The following is a 19,823-nucleotide window of genomic DNA, read 5'->3' as shown; positions in this document are numbered from 1 at the left end:
CATAATTTTAAAACCAGTCAATAAATCTGCAACTTTGAAAGCAAAGTTCTAGTTGTCAATTTAAGTAAATGAGATGGCTTAAAGCTGTTCTATGGGGGTGCCTGGCTGGCTCGGTCGGTGGAGCCTGTGACTTAATCTCAGGGTCTTCAAGCCCCATTGTTGGGTGTGGAGTCTACTTTAAAAAAAAAAAAAAAAGAAAAAAGTATGCTTCTATAATGAAAAATTTTAAATCTAGACATACACTGAAATGTTTTCATATAATTCTTTAACATACTTTATGGAATTCACAAAAGGTAATTAAAAATATTTTTGCAGTTCAACTCACTGAAGTGAATACTAAATCCTGCTCTTATCACCATCACACACCCATTATAAGGCCAATGCCTCTTTTCTTTTCTTTTCTTTTCTTTTTTTAAGTTTATTTATCTTGAGGGGAGGGAAAGAAAGAATCCCAAGCAGGCTCCACCCTGTCAGGGCACAGCCTGACGACACAGGGCTCAATCTCAAGAATCAGGGTTCAATCTCAAAAACTGTGAGATCATGGCTAGAGCTGAAACCAAGAGACGGTCACTTAACTGACTAAGCCAACCAGGCACCCCAACCAATACCACATTTCTTAAATAAGGAAAAACTTTCAAGTAGCTCAACTAGAAAACAAAATAGAAACCAAGATCAAGAAGTAGCTCATTTCTTCAGATGTAACATCAAAAGCAGTCACTGAAGGAAAATTTAATTAATGTCACAAAGCTATATCCTTAAGATACTATCTTCCTTTCACGCATATTAAGTCAGAATTAAGAAAAGACAAAAATGTCAAACCTATACATGAAAACAATTAGAAAAGGACTTCATTTTATGTTGGTTTTAACAATTTAATTGAATTTGGAGAAAAGTTTTAGCCACAAAAATATTATACATAATGTAAAAAATGTCACATAATGCAGAATTAAAGACTGATAAAACCTTCTGGCATATTTGCTTGTTGTTTTTTTTCCTAAAGAAAATAATAAAATTCAAGTTCCCTTTATACCTCTCTTCAATCCCATAATCTTACCCTGTTATAAACCAGTCACAGAAGAGTGGACCAGTGATCCCCAGGAGAAACAACTCCCGATCGCCCCACAAACACACATGCACTCATACTACATAATTGGAGACAATAACGCCTAGAGTAAAGGCATGGCTGAGGCAGGAGGGGTGCTGGCATAAATGGGATGAGGGCTTCTTTAGCAGGGCCAAGGTCAGCTTCAGAGGCAACAGAGAGATGGGTTAGTGAGAGGGAGATGACATCTAAGGACAGCAAAGGATCGGGAATCCCTGTAGCCCAGGTGGTCATTCCTTTGCAAGGAAGTCTTAAGTGACTCTCTTTCTACATGTGTATGTTTGTGTGTATGCACATGTACGTGTATGTTCACATACATAAAAACATGCACACTATTTATCCATCACAATATCAATTAAAATAGAACCCTTAGGAAGAATAACTGATACCTTTTAGGGTGGCCCAAACACATAAATCTGCTAAGCTCAAGGAATTTCCAACCAAGTACGTTCTCAGAGACAGGCAATGATTGAGCTCGTTGATTGCAGAAGTAAACAAATTACATGAAGACAATTTTGTAGCACTAAACTCCAACCAGTGATCAATCTGTGAATGTAAAAGATCAAAAAGAAATGCACACCACGGTTTAGATTTAAACAAACAAATGACCTCAGTTAGAACCATGCCTATCCTATATCCAATTACAGACTCTGCCAGTATGCAGATTTAATTATGGTTGCCTGTAATCTAAACTGGCATTAAAATAAACATATTTCATCATTATTTTTCTGGGGTTTTTTTTCTTTTTCTTTTAATTTCTGAGGGAGAGATAGCATGAGCAGGGGAGAGTCAGAGAGAGAGACACAGAATCCAAAACAGGCTCCAGGTTCTGAGCTAGCTGTCAGCACAGAGCCCGACATGGGGCTCGAACCCACGAACCGTGAGATCATGACCTGAGCCGAAGTCGGACGCTTAACAGACTGAGCCACCCAGGTGTCCCGTTTTTTTTCTTCTTGCAGGGGTGTGGAGGGGCACTTTATGGAAGAAAAAGAAAAACCAAGATCTAAGAACTGGCAGCAGCAGGAAGAAATAACCAACTTGATCAAAACCGGCAGGTGATTATCCGCCTGCAAAACTTAAAGTAAATACTTAGGAGACTATTCTTTATATTTCAAATTTTGTAAATTTAGGAAAATTAGAGGTGAATACAAACAAATAAAAAGCATCTAAACAACACCACAGGAAGTTAATCTACTGTTGCTATAGTTAATTAAAGTATATACCTAGAAAAGAAAAGGGGATCCGAAAGTACATGTGACCCTAGGAAAACCTCATAATTTTCTAGGCCTGCTGCCTCATCTGTAAAGTTAAGGGAGTTGCAGGAGATGATCTATACAGTTACATCCAGGTATGAAATTTTAGGACTCTATGAGGAAGACGGCGCTCACTGACCCAACAGGGCTGCTGGTGGGGGATTAAAAGTTCAAATTTAGGGGCTATGAGGGTTTTTTCCTGAAAATACAAGATGAGAATTCCTTAGCTCTAGGTCTGTAACTAAAACTCCATTAATATCCTTAAATAGAATAATTGTACAGAAGTCAACAATAAAATGAAGTTCTCAAAAGAACAGAAGCATAAACCAAAAGAAAAGAAAACAAACCTAAGGAAGTGTTCCGTCCTTACCTCAGTATGTTCCAGCAGGTTCGAGCCATAGAGCCTAGCTGTAGTTGCAACTCGAGCCAAGTAGCGCAGTATGGAATTTATGTCTGTGAAAACCACATTTCTAGAATACAAGCAAGAGATAGAGATAAAATATTACCATAGCTCTAGCAAATCAGTAGGAGTCATGAGACTTACGAAGAACTGCAAAAATAGAACCTTTATATTTACCATGTATTTTCTACTACAGTTTAAAAAAAAAATCTGCCTAATTTATTCTTCACTGTTTCTACCACATTGCAATATGTTCTGAATGTTCAGTTAAGTCCAACAATTCAGTTCAGAGTGGACTATCTATAACGCTCTGTCCTTCTATTGTCTATTCAGTGGCAAAAATGTGAAAATATAATTAGAATATCAAGAATAACTAAAATAAATCAAGGCAGAAAAGTCAAGGATATACAGTCCTAAAGATGCTAGCTGTATCAACTTCCAAGTAAGGACGACAGAGCAAACCCCATCAAAACTGTTCTGTAAAAATTATTTTTTAAAAAGACACACACCCATAGGAATAAGAGACTAAGGAAAAGAAACAGTAACAATAAAAATTCAGAAGCTAGAAAGCAGATGAATTTAACAGGTCTGAAAAAAAAATGAATCTTAAGTGGACAAAGCTGAAAACCAACCTAGCTTCAATTCTAGAATCCACAAAAGACTTATGAATGGAAATGAGAGTGAAGTGCGGCTAAAATTAGGAGGGCTGATAAAAATTCTATTTAAGGATCAGTTGGAGGGATGCCTGGGTGGCTCTGTTAAGTGTCCAACTCTTGATTTTGGCTCAGGTCATGATCTCACGGTTCATGGGGTGGAGCTCCAAGTAGGGCTCTGCACTGACAGCCCAGAGCCTGCTTGGGATTCTCCCTCTCCCTTCCCCTCTGCCCCTCCCCCACTTGCACACATGCATGCGCTCTCACAATAAATAAACAAACATTAAAAAATTAAAAAAGAATCAGCTGGAAACAGAGACACCATGAAACCCTATTCCATACAGCTGGGCTGCTCCTCTTATTCAATCTTGGCTAAAACTGGAGGCGTATTCTCTAAGGAATAAAACACAGGGTCTCTCAACTGGTGGAAGGGGTCTCTGCTATGAGTTGGTTTATGCAGGTAACTGGGTACATGAATACATATATACTAGATGCTGAGACCTTTAGCCTTCTTCCCACTCTCAGCTCCCAAAATATCCTGGTATGAACTCTTTACCTTCTAAACAGGAGACTGAAAGTCTTTGCTGAAAAATGTGATCAGCCTAAGAAGAAATAACTAAGGATACAAACATCAGAAGTTCCCGCTAAATAAATTGCTCAATCAGACCAATATCCTCAGAGCTGACAAGCCTACCCTCGAGGTCAGAATTTGCAAAGAGCTTTAAATTTCTTTCAAAATCTAAGAAATTCACCAGGAGTTCCCAAATATTTGAAGAAAGCTTTTAACTTAAAAGACAGTGGGGGCGCCTGGGTGGCTCAGTCGGTTGAGTGTCCGATTTCGGCTCAGGTCATGATCTCACAGCTCGTGAGTTTGAGCCCCACGTCAGGCTCTATGCTGAGCGCTCAGAGCCTGGAGCCTGCTTCAGATTCTGTGTCTCCATCTCTCCCTGCCCCTCCCCTGCTCACACTCTGTCTCTCTCTCTCTCAAAAATAAATAAATATTAAAAAAAAAAAATAGTAACTAAAATAACATAGCAAAATGCAATGTGGACAAATTAGGAAAAAAAATTTTAAAGTAAATAAGTTTCCTTTAAGCAATGAAACAATATATTGCAATCATAAAATAACAAGATACTAAGCACCCAGAAAATAAAAAACCGCTCCTAGATACTAAAAATATAATAGCAAAAATAGAAAAAACTCAATAGAAAAATGGGATGATAAAGTTGAAGAACACTCCAGAAAGTAAAAAGAAAAAAATAGATGGAAAATGAAAGTGATACTTAATCCTAACATCTATATAAAGAACAGAAAATGAAGGAGAAAATACAAAAATTTAAAAATTTTTCCAAAATAGAAGGATTTCCATTTCCACATTTAAAGGAGACCAGGCACCCAGTGGAACAGATTAAAAGAAAACAGACCCACACGGGGCACCTGGCTGGCTCAGTCAGGAGAACATGTGACTCTTGATCTCAAGGTGGTGAGTTTGAGCCCCAGGTTGGGTGTAGTGACTACGTTAACATCTTAAGAAAACAGACCCACACTGAAGCACTTTACTATGAAAGTTCAGAACACTGAATCACAATAAAATATTCCTGCAAATTCCTGAAGTCACACAGATTAGGAATCAGACAGGCTTTAGAAGAGAACAAGCCAAACAACAAATATTCCATGGAAAAGTAAAAGTTGTACGCAAAAAGTAATCACAGTATGTGGCTCAGCAATAAATAAAACTTACTAGGTCATTACAGTGTGGACACTGAATGGTGGTGACCTAACCAAAATCACCATACAAGTATCCTGGGAGGAAGGAGGAGTGTGTGGTCCCTTCCCCAAAATAAGTCTTTCTGTCAGTTTATTATGAACCTGTCAACACTTTTCAAATCTGTATCCTGCTGGAGAATATCCTTGAACTCTTCTCTCAATTTGGTCCAGATTCTACTATCGGGTGAAATATTCTTAAAAGAATCTGAAACCAGGTTGTATCTATTTCTTAGTTTCATTAAATGAAAATTAAAGAGAATATTATCTCCCTTACCAGTTTTTTTTTTTTTTTATTCTTTTCAGTAGGTCCCAAAAGATGTTTAATCATCCATATATCCTGGGATGCAAATGATTCACTTTAATCAAGAGCACACGGTGTATGCTCATTGTAGAAAACTTAGAAAACAGAGAAGTAAAAAGGAAAAAAAAAAAAAAAACAAACCAAAACACCCATAATTGCATCACCCAGAAACAGAAACTATTAAAAGTGCTGCATGCTTCTCAAACATATTTTCTATGCAAATATGTGATTTTATCTTTATGTTGTTTTAAAGTAACATTATATTATGAATATAACTCCTCATTAAAAAATTTTCATAAGCTTTTCCACAGATGCTTAATATTCCATGCTGTGGATTTACCATATTTATTTATTTATTACTACTAATTTTAAATATTTCCAATTTTCTACCAGAATAAATCACAGTAGAATTAAAACCCTTATGCATAGGGGCACCCGGGTGGCTCTGTCAGCTGTGCTGACAGCTCAGAGCCTAGCTCCTGCTTCAGATTCTGTGTTTCTCTCTTTGCCCCTCCCCCACTTGTGCTCTGTCTCTCAAAAATAAACATACTAAAAACTCTTCACACTTAAAAAAAAAAAACCCTCATGTATAAATCTTTCTGTACATTTCTACTTTCTTTTAGATTATAAATGGGATCAGATACCTTACTGGCAAATATGTGTCTCTGGATATACTTCTTTAAGGAATAAAGAACAGCATACTTCTTTCTAGGGACAATCTACCAACTAGTAAATAAAACAAGCACACCACATTGAACTCTGAATATTTAAAACATGCTGTTCAGTACTGAAAACAGAGATATAAAAATACTTACTCAGACACATGAAGAATATTCTCTTTCCCTTCTTCAACAGAAATGCTGACATTGTCTTTCACATGTTCTACAGCCAGCAAAGCTCCTAAAAATAATGAGATGAAAAGATTTTTCTCTATAAACAATGTAGTATTTAAAACTTGAATCATAAAGCATAAAACATATTTAAATCATCAATGACTCAAAAAACCAATGTTAAGTCCTGCAAGGAGTAAACTTTTTTCCCAGTAGTCTATAAACAGAAAGTATAGTCTTCTGATCTTGCGGGAATAACACATCAGATATTATTCACGGGCATCATCCAACTGCTCTTAAATATGTTCAGCTTCCAGTTAAGGACACTGAAATTAATCTTTTCCTACCTCAGAAGACAAGAAGAAATGAGAACAGCGCCTTCTATAAAGACTATTGTTAATAACATTTCAGTTATTATGTGGTGGAGACTGTGCCACCTGCTTTACAGTCATTGTAATTTGCAATCTTTGTGGTAACCTTAAGAGGTAGACGGCTTTATCTCCATTTTACAGAAGAGGAAATTGAGGCTCAGAAGGATTAAATAAGGAACCCAAGTTCTCAACTAAATATGTGCCACTCGGGAATTGAATGCAAGTCTAAGGCAGTCCAGAATTGAAACTCTAAAACACGGTGTAATCTGCCTCTCAATACCTATTAAATATCCTAAATTGATTCATTTAGTCCTTTAAATTTGGCTAACATGGCCACTAGCACCCAGATATTGATTTCTAAATATCATGCTCCACTGGAAACAGGGCTGCGGCAGGGAAGGTACGAGATAAACCCGGAAAATCCCATGCTAGAAAGCAAGAAGTACTCAAAGAGATATGCCAAATGGACAAAGAGGCCAGCTTGGAGGGGCTCCCACTGGCAAATGGCAGCAATGTAACCGCTAAAGTAAATGATACAAGTTATACTGAATCCACACAATAAATTCCTATATGGCAAACAAAAAGCATGAAGTGCTGTTACAGGCCACAGGATACATGAATCCCAAAGCATTATCCTAGGTACGAAAGAATATATATGATATGGGGCGCCTGGGTGGCTTAGTCGGTTAAGCGTCCGATTTTCACTTAGGTCATGATCTCGCGGTTCGTGGGTTCGAGGCCCGCGTCGGGCTCTGTGCTGACTGCCAGCTCAGAGCCTGGAGCCTGTTTCAGTCTGTGACTCCCTCTCTCTCTGACCCTCCCATGCTCACGCTGTCTCTATCTCTCTCTCTTCTATAAATAAATAAAAACATTAAAAAAAAATAAAAAAAAAAAAGAATATATATGATATGATTCGATATGTATGAAATTCTAGAAAAAAACAACAGTGACAGAAACCAGATCAGGGACTATCAGGGACCAGAGATGGGGAAGGAAAATTCCCTGCAAAGGGGCATAAAGGAACTTTCTGAAATCAGAGAAATATTCTCTATCATTATTGTGGTGGTTACTGTATGTTATTTGTCAATTTTAAATTGGTAAAGTTTACCCAAGGGATACAGAAATGCTGAGGCATAGGAGCACTTGTACCCCAATGTTCATAGCAGCACTCTCCACAATAGCTAAAACATTGAAAGAGCCTAAGTGTCCATCAACAGATGAATGGATCAAGAAGATGTGGTTTATCTATACCATGGAATACTACATGGCAATGAGAAACAATGACATCTGGCCATGTGTAGCAACATGGATGGACCTTGAGGGTGTTATGCTGAGCGAAATAAGTCAGGCAGAGAAGGACAAATATCATATGTGTGCACATATAGGAGGACTAGGAGGAACTTAACAGAGGACCAACCGGGAGAAGAAGGGGGAAATGGTGGGGGAAAGGGAGAGAGGCAAACCATGAGAGACTCTTGAATGCTGACAAAAACAGGACTGATGGATGTGGGGGGGAGGGGGGATGGGCATGGAGGAGGGCACTTGTGGGGATGAGCACTGAGTGTTATGTAGAAACTAATTTGACAATAAACTATTTGTAAAAAAAAAAAAAAAAGAAGAAGCAAATAACACTACAAATACCATAAAAAAAATAAATAAATTGGTAAAGTTTAGTAAATGCATGCTATAACTCAATAAAACGGATTTCAAAAAATAAAATTTTGAGATTAAAAGAATAAAAGTAAATAATAGAGATTATAACCTTTTGAGTATATTGTTATGAATTTTTTTAACGGAAAAGAAAAATATCTTGTGACAGAAGAATGCCAACTAATATATGTAGAAGGAACAGCAGAATTGGAAGGTCACCTTTGGCACCTGCTTAATCATAATCAAGTTGGGAAGCATCAATGGATGCGGAAACCAGTAAGTGAAGGTTTGAGGAGGATGTTTACATGGTCCCAAAGCATCTCCCCACAAAATGCCTGTCAAATGCAAAGGGAAAACTTTCCAGTGCAAAAGGCTGGCTGATTCCACCTTAAGTAATCGAGATAAGATCACTGGTAATGGGAAAATTCAAATTCATGCACCAATTAATGGGCTGAAATGAAGAACACTGAATCACTCCTGGGCTACTCTTGCCAAAGATGTGTAGCTGAATCCAGCCACAAGGAAACATCAAGCAATCTGTTCAGGGGATATTCTTCAAGTAACTGGTCTTCAGCCCAAAGCTATGAAAGCCAAGGAAAGACTAAGACCGTATTCCAGATGGAAAGAACCTGGACAGACAGGACAACTTGGTGCAAAGCATGATGCTGGATTTTGATCCCTGTACTAGATTGTTCCCTGTACTGCGGGAACAATCAGTGTTGGAATATGAATGAACAGGGAATGGTATCAATGTGTACTTTCTGATTTTGATGGTCCTGTCAGGTCACATAAGTGTCTCCTCACTCGAGAGGCCTGGACATTGGCGTATTCCCGATGTTAAAGCATCATTATCTGCAGTGTGCTCTCCTGTGGTATGGGGGAGAACAGTATTTTGCGATTCTTGTATCTTTTTAAGTCTGAAATTATTTAAACATTAAAACTCCACATGCTGAATGCATAAAAAATAGGGAAACTACAGTAATGCAATCTGTTTTCTAAATGTTTCATCTAATTTTACTGATTTAAAGACAAGATGAATTTTAATTAAACAATGCAAAGAATTGACAAAGGAGGAGAGAAGAAAATACATATTCTTTAATTGGCCTACAGTTCAAACTGACAAATTTTTTAAAGATCTTCCAGAATTAAGTCAGAATGTGATTCTGAGTTCTGTAAGTCCCTAAGGAAATAAGTCTATTATCTTCAAGGTGATTTTTTAAGTAACATTAGTAAAAAACTACAGCTAGGGAATATGTAAATTGTGTTAGGACTTTTACTTACAGTCTCATTTAATTCTGGCCACCTACCCTATGTGGAAGATATTATTCCTCTTATTAATCAAGGAAACTAGGAGAAGCCAAACATGGCACTTGCCAAGGTTCCACAACTAGTAAGTGGCAGCCAGGACTGGACCTAGGTCTCCAGGAACCAAACGTCTTTGCTCTTAACCGTGAGACCATACTGTCTAGAGCTTTCCAGCCCAAAAAGCAAACCCATTTCTTTTAGAGTTCATTGATTAGGGTGAGGTTAGCCCGTAATTCCTGGAACCAATATGCTAAAACACTAGTATCTTTCAAGTATGTAACATGACTAGTGTGGGTTTTGTTCCAAAAGACTCAGAACGCCACCGAAGCTGAAAATGTAGTGAATAATTCTGTCAGCCCTATGTTGCCAATTGCACCTAACGATTTGCACTTCTCCCACATTAGAGATGTATATGTGAGTCGAGACTATGTATACACATTACCAAATAGGAGATTGGTAAACTACTTAAATTCTTTTGTGTAATTTCCCAAAGTAATGAAAAAGCGGACATTCCAAGCTATCTATCTACAATAATCTCGGCCACACATTAAAAGCAATTCCAAGTAGAACTGAAGATGTGTTAGGAAGGTGACAGATCCGATGTTTATTCTGGCGGACTACATCCATAAGGATGTGTGTGGTAAAGCAACCCGATCACTCAGCAGTATACTTGAGTGTTCCAGCAATTACCATGCCACCATTAATTAAAAATAAATGCAACCTCAGTTTTAATACAACCTCAGCTACTACGATCGTCTGTCTGGTTCCCTTTGAACCCAACGAAACAGAAAGTAGTGAAGTGGATCGAAGATCTTTTCTAAGAGGGAGGAAGGGAGATAGATATGCTAAAAGAGGAAGGCGAGAATAATGGGATTTCAACTTTCAAAATGACATTTCTATGAGCAGTTCTAGGGCCCTAGGGAAAGCCACTTCAAAAAGGGAGAGGGGAGTTGGCTTAGAGTCACCCCTCGTAGAGTAAAGGTCCGAGGCTGAGCGACGTGTCGCCCTGCCCGGGCTCACACCACGCCTCCCTCCGCGCCCGAGAAAACTGTCTCCGGGAGCAGATCCACATGCCGGGGGACGGAAGACGAGGGGCGCACTGCTTACCCCGTGTACAGTTTCGGGGAGACGGCAGGCCTAATCCCACGCCGTGACCGCCACTGCGCAACGCCGGGCGCGGCGACCTTCCCTGCCCCGCACCCTCCCCGGCTGATGCAACCCACGTAGGTCGGCGACCTCGGTCCCTTACCCAGCGGAGGGTCTCCCGCATTTACGGTCAGACAGAGCGTCGCCATCTCCGCCGGTCTGCGGCTCTACCTGTCAGTGCGCCTGCCTCGCCGTCAGAACCACCCCGAACCCGCCGAAAGCAAGAAGCTGCAACGTGTGCGCGCGCCTGACGCTGCCGCAGCCTTGGCCCCTCCCCTGCGCCGTGGCTGCCGCCGTCTTCGCGCACACCGTGATGCGTCATCGCCGTGCGCCGTCTCCGCCCCTCCGTGGGCCCCGCCCCTCTGCCTCAGAGGGAAGGGGGGCCTACGACGCGTTCTGCACCGCCGGCGGAGATGCTGAAACCAACAAGACTTTACGACACTTCGTAAAGCGAGGAGAGCAGGTTGTGAGACCATTCCCGAGGGGTGAGGTCGGGGCACGTGAGCCGCGAAACTGAACGCGCCAGGGGTGGTGCTGTTGTTGATGGGCCCTGTGTGTTTGTAAAGACAGAAAAGTCGTGGAAGCATGCTGCACATCAACTATGGCTACACTGGGGATGGGAGGAGGTTTTCTAACTTTCCACACTGTTCAAAGGAAGGATGCATTTCCAAGAGTTGTTTTCATACTTGAAAATAATCCCGAAAAAGAATTTATTTATAAAAGTCATTATTAAAAGCTCGTGCCCGAATTTGTCTTTGCCTGGACTCGGATTTCTCATCTACACTCTGGGAAGGGGTGGGGGTAGAGGTAGGGGGCGTGTGTGTGTGTGTGTGTGTGTGTGTGTGTGTGTGTTGTGTGTACTCCAAGGGCTGGTATTTGTGTCAAGGGTCCAAAGAGGATTACAAAAAACATCTAAATCTCAACCCACCAGTACCACCACCAATAGATGCCCCAGTTGGTATCAAGGGAGGGATGGCATTAAGTGGGGTCACTTGGTGCTATTTAACTGGGGGCTGGGGTGGTGGAAGGTGCAGAAGGGCTTTACTCACCTGATGCCTAAGGTGGGAAGCCTGGAAACCTAGGCTCAGCTGGACCCCACCTCCTCTGTATAGGTCCTCTCTATGTGAAGCCTCCATCAGGAGAGTAAGATTTCTTACAGGGAGTCTAAGGACGCGGAGATTGAAGGTTCCAAATGACCAAGATGAAAACTGCTAGGCTTCTGATCTAGCTTTGGAAATCACACAGCATCACTTTTGGGCCACCTGATTGGTGACCAGTGAATCACAGCATGCACCCAGATACAAAAGAAGGGACTACACAAAAGCATGAATACCAGAAGGTATGGTTCACTGGGGTTTGTAGTACATTAAGTTGTGTGTCCCAAGAAAAAATGAGTCCAAGTCCTAGTTCTCAGTCCCTGTAAATGTGTCTGTTTGGAAATAGAGTCTTTGCATATGTAATGAAGTTAAGGATATCAAGATGACCTCATCCTAGAAGAAGAGGGAAATCTGACACACTTTAATGAAGTCACAGAGACACAAAAGGAAGGGCTACAACGGCTCAGGTTGAAAGTCAGGATGTCTGCACTACCAATTTCAAAAGCTTCTTACTGAATCAAAGAAACCCACTGAGGCATATGAACTGAACATCACCACCAACAGGCTCTATGGAAAAATGATGCCTTGGTTTCTTCAGGACTTGGATAACGTTAACAAACTTTACCTAGCCAGTGTTGAATCTGCCAATTAGGTAGATACTGGTGAAGAAAGCAAAGAAGGTTCATTCCTCAGTGAAAAGCCAAACAGAGGAAGAACATCAAGGACTACTTCCCAATGGCTCTTAGCAACTGTGTTGTACTGGTTCTGATGGACTCAGTCTACCGGCAAAGGGCAGTGGGACCAGGAATTCGACAAAGAACAGACTGAAGAGGGAGAATTTGGGCTGAACAAGAATATAAGCAAATCAGCAAGGTCTTTAGTTTTGCCTTCTTGAAGGATGTGCAAGCCAAGATTCTGAAATAATGGCTTTGCTGATCTAAGCATGATTGATCATGCGGATCTAAGAAGGATTTTGCTGCTGCCAAATGAAGTAAATGGTCTGCAGAAGCTTGAAGAGAAACTCGCTACTGAAAAATTGATAGCCTGGGCAACTCACAGAATATAAGCAAGAGAGATGCAGATTTGCACTTACCTCAGTTCAAAGGGGAAGAGAGCGCTGATGTCAAGGCCATGCTGGGAGCCATGAGAATAGTGGATGCCTTCAGTCAACAGAGCACAACCAGGAGCCAGGGTGTTGAGGTGTCTAAAGTCCTACACAAGTCCCTTGTAGAGGTGGCTGGGCAGGGCAGTCTGCAGTTGCCACTGGCATGGAAACTTCCAACACCATTACCCATTTATGAAAATTTCCATTGTGATCACCCTTTTCTGTTCTTCAAGCACATTCGACTTTTGGTAAAAGCTCACAGAGTTGTTCCGGTAAATTGATTGCTGGAAATAACAGGTTCTATTTGTTTTCCTTTCTAGTATCAGACACAACCAAGAATTTAATGGTTGGAATAACATGTCTGCTTATTTCTCTCTCTCCACAAATGTGTAAACCTACATTTTTTCCCACTAAAATTCCCTTTGAACATTTGAAAAAAAATTCCCTTTGGACAAAATGTTCAGCTTCAAGATCAGACAAAGGGATAGTTCAGTACTGCATCTTCTAAAGTTGAAATATCATTTTTGAACTATTTACATGAAACAAACCAAATTACACCTGCCCTTCAAACTTATTAACCCAGACTCCTCATTTCTTTGAATTTAGGTAATATCTGGGACCCTTATATGTCTATTTTCTTTTACTTTATAAAATACATTATCAGTAAAGCAATGATTTACTAAAAAAAAAAAAAAAAAAAAAGCACATCTTTTATCTGTTTGTACTTTCCTTTTGCCTGAAATTATCTTCTCCCACATTTTCACATGACTGACTTCTTATTCAAATCTCAGACCTGGGTATACATTCACACATCCCTTTTGATGTCTTTAGCTTTTATTTTTTACTAATATTGCACTTCTTATCTATAGTCTTTCAGACATAATATTCACAGATTAAGGTCTTTTTAACGTACAAACACAAAAGTGAAAAATGGAATTGTTACCTCTTAGCCTGTATAGATGGTTGCATTAACATGTTTAACTTCATATTCTCCATTGATGGTCTGTCCCTCTCAGACAAAATGTTCTATTTGAAGTCAGTGTAATCTTAGATAATCTTTTGCTACTTCTTCTGTTTTATATTTATCCTTTTAAAATCGCCTAGCAGAAAACTCCTTATGCTGCCCCTTTAAGCTTCTATGTTTTGGCCCTTTTATTACATATCTGCTTTTTTTATGATTATAGACTCATAATTTCATTCAAACAAAACAATGGAAGAGCCTTTCATTTTTCCAGGTCACAACATCAGAAATGGCCAAGATAATATGTATCTTTTTCTAAATGTGTGGAAACACTTAAATGAGATAATGGTTAGAGGGGTAGGGCAAAGAGGATGAAAAAGTGCTATGTGATGCCATTAAGATGAAGAAACTTGTATTATCATGCTCAGCATTTATTTTGTGACTATTAAGAACTCCAAGGTGAAAGTCACATTCCCCCCCAAGTTATGGGCGCCTCCACTTCATCAACCTCTACCTCATGTAACTCTTTTGGGGAGCTGTTTCAGATTTGGTCACAGCTTCCATCTAGGTCATCAGCAACGTGTTCACGCAGTGCTAACACTGACACCTTGATGCTGCCCTCTTATAAACATACTCCTCTTGGTCAAGGTGACTTTTAAGATTTCTTTGATATTATTAAGTTTTACAAAGGGCCTGACAGACTTTCCTGCATATCACCAATGTGCACTCACTAAATATTATGGAGTGATTGAATCGTATGTGAAATATAGGGAAAAGATCAGTTTTATTTGCTGAAGAATTCTTGGGTCTCCTAAAAATTCTTCTCATATTGTCTTTTTCCATATGATGTACTACGGATACAGAGAAACTTGAAATCATTTATTCACAGATGAATAACCAAATAACCTGTTTTTGAACACCTTCAGGGATGAGGAACTTAATACTGCCCAAGACAGTGCCCTCCGTTTCTAAACACCTATTACTATAAGAGGCACCTAAATCTGCTTTTCTGTACATTTGCCCACTACCCTCAGAGACTCTTCAGAACAGGTCTGGGACCCTCTACATGACAACTTTTCACACATTGAAAGTTGTCATGATGACTCTCATGTCTTTGTTCTATAGGCCCGATGTTTCTAGTCTTTTCAATGGTCCTTCAAATGATAGTTTTAATCTATCCCAGCTGCCCTCTTCCTCTGTGTCTTTTCAAATGTGATACTCAGAACTGAACAAAATGTTCTGGGTGTGGAGTGATCAGGGCAGAGTACAGGCAGAAGCACTGTCTTTTCTTTTGCCCATGATGATGCTATTAACGTACCACATTAGCTCTTCACAACCACAATAAACTGTTGACTCATATTAATATTGTAAACAACTCCAGGACAGAAAGCCCAGAAATAAAGCCATACTTATAAGGCCAATTAATCTATGAGAAAGGAGGCAAGACTATACAATTCTTGTATATACCAGAATATAACAGTCTTTTCAATAAATGCTGTTGGGGAAAACTGGAAACCTACATGTAAAAGAATGACCACTTTCTCACACCATACACAAAAATAAACTGAAAATGTATTAAAGACCTAAATTTAAGACCTGAAACCATAAAAATCCTAGAAGAGAACTAGGCAGTAATTTCTCTGACATCGGCCATAGCAATATCCTAAGTATGTCTCCTAAGGCAAAGAAAACAAAAGCAAAAATAAACTGTTGAGACTACATCAAAATAAAAAGTTTCTGCACAGCAAAAGAAACAATCAACAAAACAAAAGGCAACCAACAGAATGGGAGAAGATATTTGCAAATGATATATCTGATAAGGGGTTAGTATCCAAAATATATAAAGACTTTATATAACTCAAAACCAAAATAAATAACCCCACAAATAATCTAACTAAAAATGGATAGAAGACATGAACATACATTTCTCCAGAGAAAACATACAGATGGCCAACACACACGAAAAGATGTTCAACATCGCTAATCATCACAGAAATGTAAACTAAAACCACCATGAGATACCACTTGTCAGAATGGCTAGTTGCAAAAAAACAAGAAATTAAGTGTTGGCAAGGATGTGGGGAAGAGGAAACCCTTGTGCACTGTTATTGGGAATGGAAATTGGTACAAGCATTGTGAAAAACAATATGGAGTTTCCTCAATTATTAAAAATAAATATACCATGGGGGTGCCTGGGTGGCTCAGTCAGGTAAACGTTCGACTTCAGCTCAGGTCATGATCTTGTAGTTGGTGGGTTCGAGCCCCATGTTGGGCTCTGTGCTGACAGCTCAGAGCCTGGAGCCTGCTTCAGATTCTGTGTCTCCCTCTCTGTGTACCTCTCCCCTTCTTGTACCCTGTCTCTCTCTCAAAAGTAAATAAACATTAAACAATTTTTAAAATAAATAACAATAAGTATACCATGTGATTCAATAATTCCACTATTGGGTATCTGTCCCCCAAAAACAAAAACACTAATTCAAAAACATATGCACCCCTATGTTTACTGCACCATTATTTACAATAGCCAAGATATGGAAACAACCATGTCCATCCATAGATGAGTGGATAAAGAGAATATGGTGCATGCATACACACACACACACACACACACACACACACACACACACACACGCAAGTATTACTCAGCCGTGAAAAAGAGTAAAATCTTATCCTTTAGCTAGATGGTATTATGCTAAGTGAGATAAATCAGACAAATAAAGACAAATACATATGATTTCACTCATATGTGAAATCTAAAAAACAAAACAAATTAATGAAAAGCCTGATTCTTAAAAACAGAGAGCAAACTGGTAGTTGCCAGAAGGGAGGTGGAGGAGGGGATGGATGAAATAGGTGGAGGGGATTAAGACGTACAGACTTCCAGTTATAAAATAAATAAGTCATGGACACAAGAAAAGTACCACATAAGGACTTTAGTTTAAAAAAAAAAAAAAAGGATAAACAACTAAAATCCTTCGAGTTCCCCATTCTCCACTTTACTAATGTAAAACACTGCATATACTGCCTCAGCCTTGTCTTAATCCATGGATTTGATAGAGCTAACTTTTTCATTTTAAATGCCGTTGCTAACTTTTAACTTTTAAGCTTGTTTCAGTTCCATCTGTGTCATTCAGCACATCTACTACTGTCAAAGTAATACACACGGTTCTAAAAAGACTTCAGTAAAAGCAGAACATTCCAAGTCCCCAACAACTGGATGAGTCTAGAAATACTTTAACAATTCAGAAGAGAGTGGGATTGTTTACTGAGTGGGAAAGAGATTACTGCTCAGAAGTACTGATAGCTCTTCCATTTGTTTATAGAGTTGTGTAATCATATTATTCTTCCCAATTGTATTGTTCTTGATTTTGAGACGCATGGAGTCATCAAGGAAATGGATGTCATCAGTAGAACTGACACAAAGAGTGTACAGCTGTGGTACACAAATAGAAACCTGCTTTCTGGAAAGTAAGCCATGCAGCAGTAAGAGTCTCAGGTCTTAGGACCATTATCTTGTTGGATGCTTTTATTAGTTCCAATTGTTTTCTTAGTCATTTTGAATTTTCTAGGTACTTTTTTTCTTTCTATCCAATATTTATAGCTCTTATTTCTTATTTCTTTCATCATCAAGAACTTTCAGAATAACATTTTAAAGGGACAATGTTAATGTTGAGCAAAAACATACTTCTCTTATTCCTGACTTTGCAGGAACGTAGTTGTTTCACCATCAAGAATACTGTTTGCGGGGCGCCTGGGTGGCTCAGTGGGTTAAGCATCCGACTTCAGCTCAGGTCATGATCTTATGGTCTGTGGGTTTGAGCCCCACGTCAGGTTCTGTGCTGACAGCTCAGAGCCTGGAGCCTGCTTCGGATGCTGTGTCTCCCTCTCCGCCCCTTCACCGCTCATGCTTTGTCTCTCTCTTGCTCTCTCAAAAATAAATAAACATTAAAAAAAAGTTTAATGCCAAAAAAGATAGTGTTTGCTTCTGATATCTCACATATACTCCTTATCCAATTAAGAAAAATTGCTTCTGTTCTTAGCTTAGCAGTATTTTTTCTAAAATAATAAAAGATAAAAATGGGCATTTTCAGCATCTACTGAGATTCAGACAACACATTAAACCCTTCTTACAGTGTAATAAAACAGGAGATGCAGCAATAGAAATACATTCATCTTAAAAACATTTTGGGGGGGGCACCTAGGTGGCTCAGTCAGTTAAGCGCCCCCTCTCGGTTTCCACTCAGGTGATGATCTCGCAGCTCATGAGTACCAGCCCTGCATCAGGCTTTGTGCTGACAGTGCAGGAGTCTACTTGGGATTCTCTCTCTCTCTCTCTCTCTCTCTCTCTCTCTCTCTCTCTGTCTCTCTCTCTCAACCCCTCCCCTGCTCCTCCTCACACTCTCAAAATAAACTAAAAAAATTTTTCTTAAATGTTTTGGAAATAAGAGTATTAACAATAAATGCATGAATAAAAGCTTACACAAAGTACAAATGTAGCTCTGAAGATGGAAAATGATTATCCCTGGTGAGTAGGGGAGGGAAGAGAGAATAGTTAAGGAAAGCTTCTAGTAAGAGACGGCACATCTAAGGGATGGAAAAAAGAGGTCAAAGAAAGAACATGAGCTAAAGCCTGGAGTCGTGAAGCTGTGTATTTGGAAAACTGGCCAGTTTGTTACTGCCGGAATGTAAAATATTTTTCAATGAGATTAAAAAGCTGTAAGGTCAGCAGACACTAAAGTATAGAGTTCTGAGGAGCTAGACTTCATCCTGTGATAGGAAGTCAGTAGAGTTTTGAGCAGCAGCAAGATATGATCAGGACTGCATTTTACAAGGACCGCTTCGACAACAGCATGGCAGGCAGATTGGCGTGTGTAGAAATGGTGGCAGAGGCCAGTCAAGACGCCATTAGAGCAGTCTACCAGACAGAGGGTAAAAGATGAAGGCCTAAAGTAAGGCAGTGAAAATCAGAGCTGAGAACAAAGAGTAAGTTCCAGACATAGTTGAGAGGTAAACTCAGTGGTGACTGCTGAGATGCTGAGGAAGGGGTTGGTGGGAGGGAAGCAGGTGTCTAGGTCTATTGCCAGGCTTCGGGTTGGATGACTGGGTGGATGGCTGTCATCATCTAAGAAGGCAAGACAGGAGGGAGAACAGGTTGGCAAGGTAATGTGGCCCCAGATTGATTTTTTGAGACGCTTACACCTAGACGGAGGGGCGCCTGGCTGGCTCAGTCGGTAGAGCACCCGACTCTTGATCTTCAGGTTGTGATTTCAGGCCCCACAGTGGACGTGGAGACTACTTTAAAAAAAAAAAAAAAAAGATAACCAACTTGACAATAAACTACTTGGAAAAAAAAAGAAAAAAATAAATAAAAATAAAAAAAAGATATCTGGACGAAAATATCCCATAGCAACTGCATATTATAATTCCGAGGCTTAGTTCAAATGTCTTGCTGAATCTGAGTGGCTGTGGAAATTGCAGAGGTAGCCTGGAAGAGGATATGGAGCTGTCCTATGTAATATGATGGGCACTAGCCACATGGGGCTATTTAATTTTTTTCTAACAGCTTCATTAAAATATAATTCATACACCATACAATTGACCATCTTAAAGTGTACGCGTCAATGGTCTTTAGTGTAGTCAGAGCTGTCCAATCATTCGCACAATTTTAAACCATCACTTCAAAAAGAAACCCTGTACCTTTTAATGGTCATTTTCATTTCCCCTACTTAAAATTAAGCAAAGAAAAAAAAAAACTTTTTTTAAGGCCACACATGACCTGGCTTCTGCCTCCCCAACCTCATTTTATAACATTCTTCTCTCCTTGTTTACTTTATTTCAGCCATACTGGCTCCCTTCCTTTGTTTTTCTTTCTTTCTCTTCTC

At 39.6% G+C, this 19,823-nt stretch overlaps 1 protein-coding gene across 1 annotated transcript in view; it reads right to left on the bottom strand.

Moving 5' to 3' along the window:
* EPRS1 (glutamyl-prolyl-tRNA synthetase 1) overlaps nucleotides 1-11,045 on the bottom strand; it is a 72,130-nt gene extending 61,085 nt beyond the window's left edge. Inside the window, exons 1-4 of the mRNA XM_039250605.1 lie at nucleotides 10,882-11,045; nucleotides 6,292-6,376; nucleotides 2,726-2,825; nucleotides 1,492-1,648 (exon numbers count right to left, since the gene is read on the bottom strand). Coding sequence (XP_039106536.1) covers nucleotides 1,492-1,648; nucleotides 2,726-2,825; nucleotides 6,292-6,376; nucleotides 10,882-10,927 — 388 coding nt within the window. The 5' untranslated portion in view covers nucleotides 10,928-11,045. The remainder of the gene's footprint in view (nucleotides 1-1,491; nucleotides 1,649-2,725; nucleotides 2,826-6,291; nucleotides 6,377-10,881) is intronic.
* Between the last annotated feature and the right edge of the window lie 8,778 nt (nucleotides 11,046-19,823).

This window comes from Hyaena hyaena, unplaced genomic scaffold (genome assembly GCF_003009895.1).
Source record: "Hyaena hyaena isolate Hyena2069 unplaced genomic scaffold, ASM300989v1 scaffold_374, whole genome shotgun sequence".
Classification (NCBI taxonomy): Eukaryota; Metazoa; Chordata; class Mammalia; order Carnivora; family Hyaenidae; genus Hyaena; species Hyaena hyaena.
The sequence above is the reverse complement of the archived record's forward strand: the minus strand, read 5'-3'. Positions and strand labels throughout refer to the sequence as shown.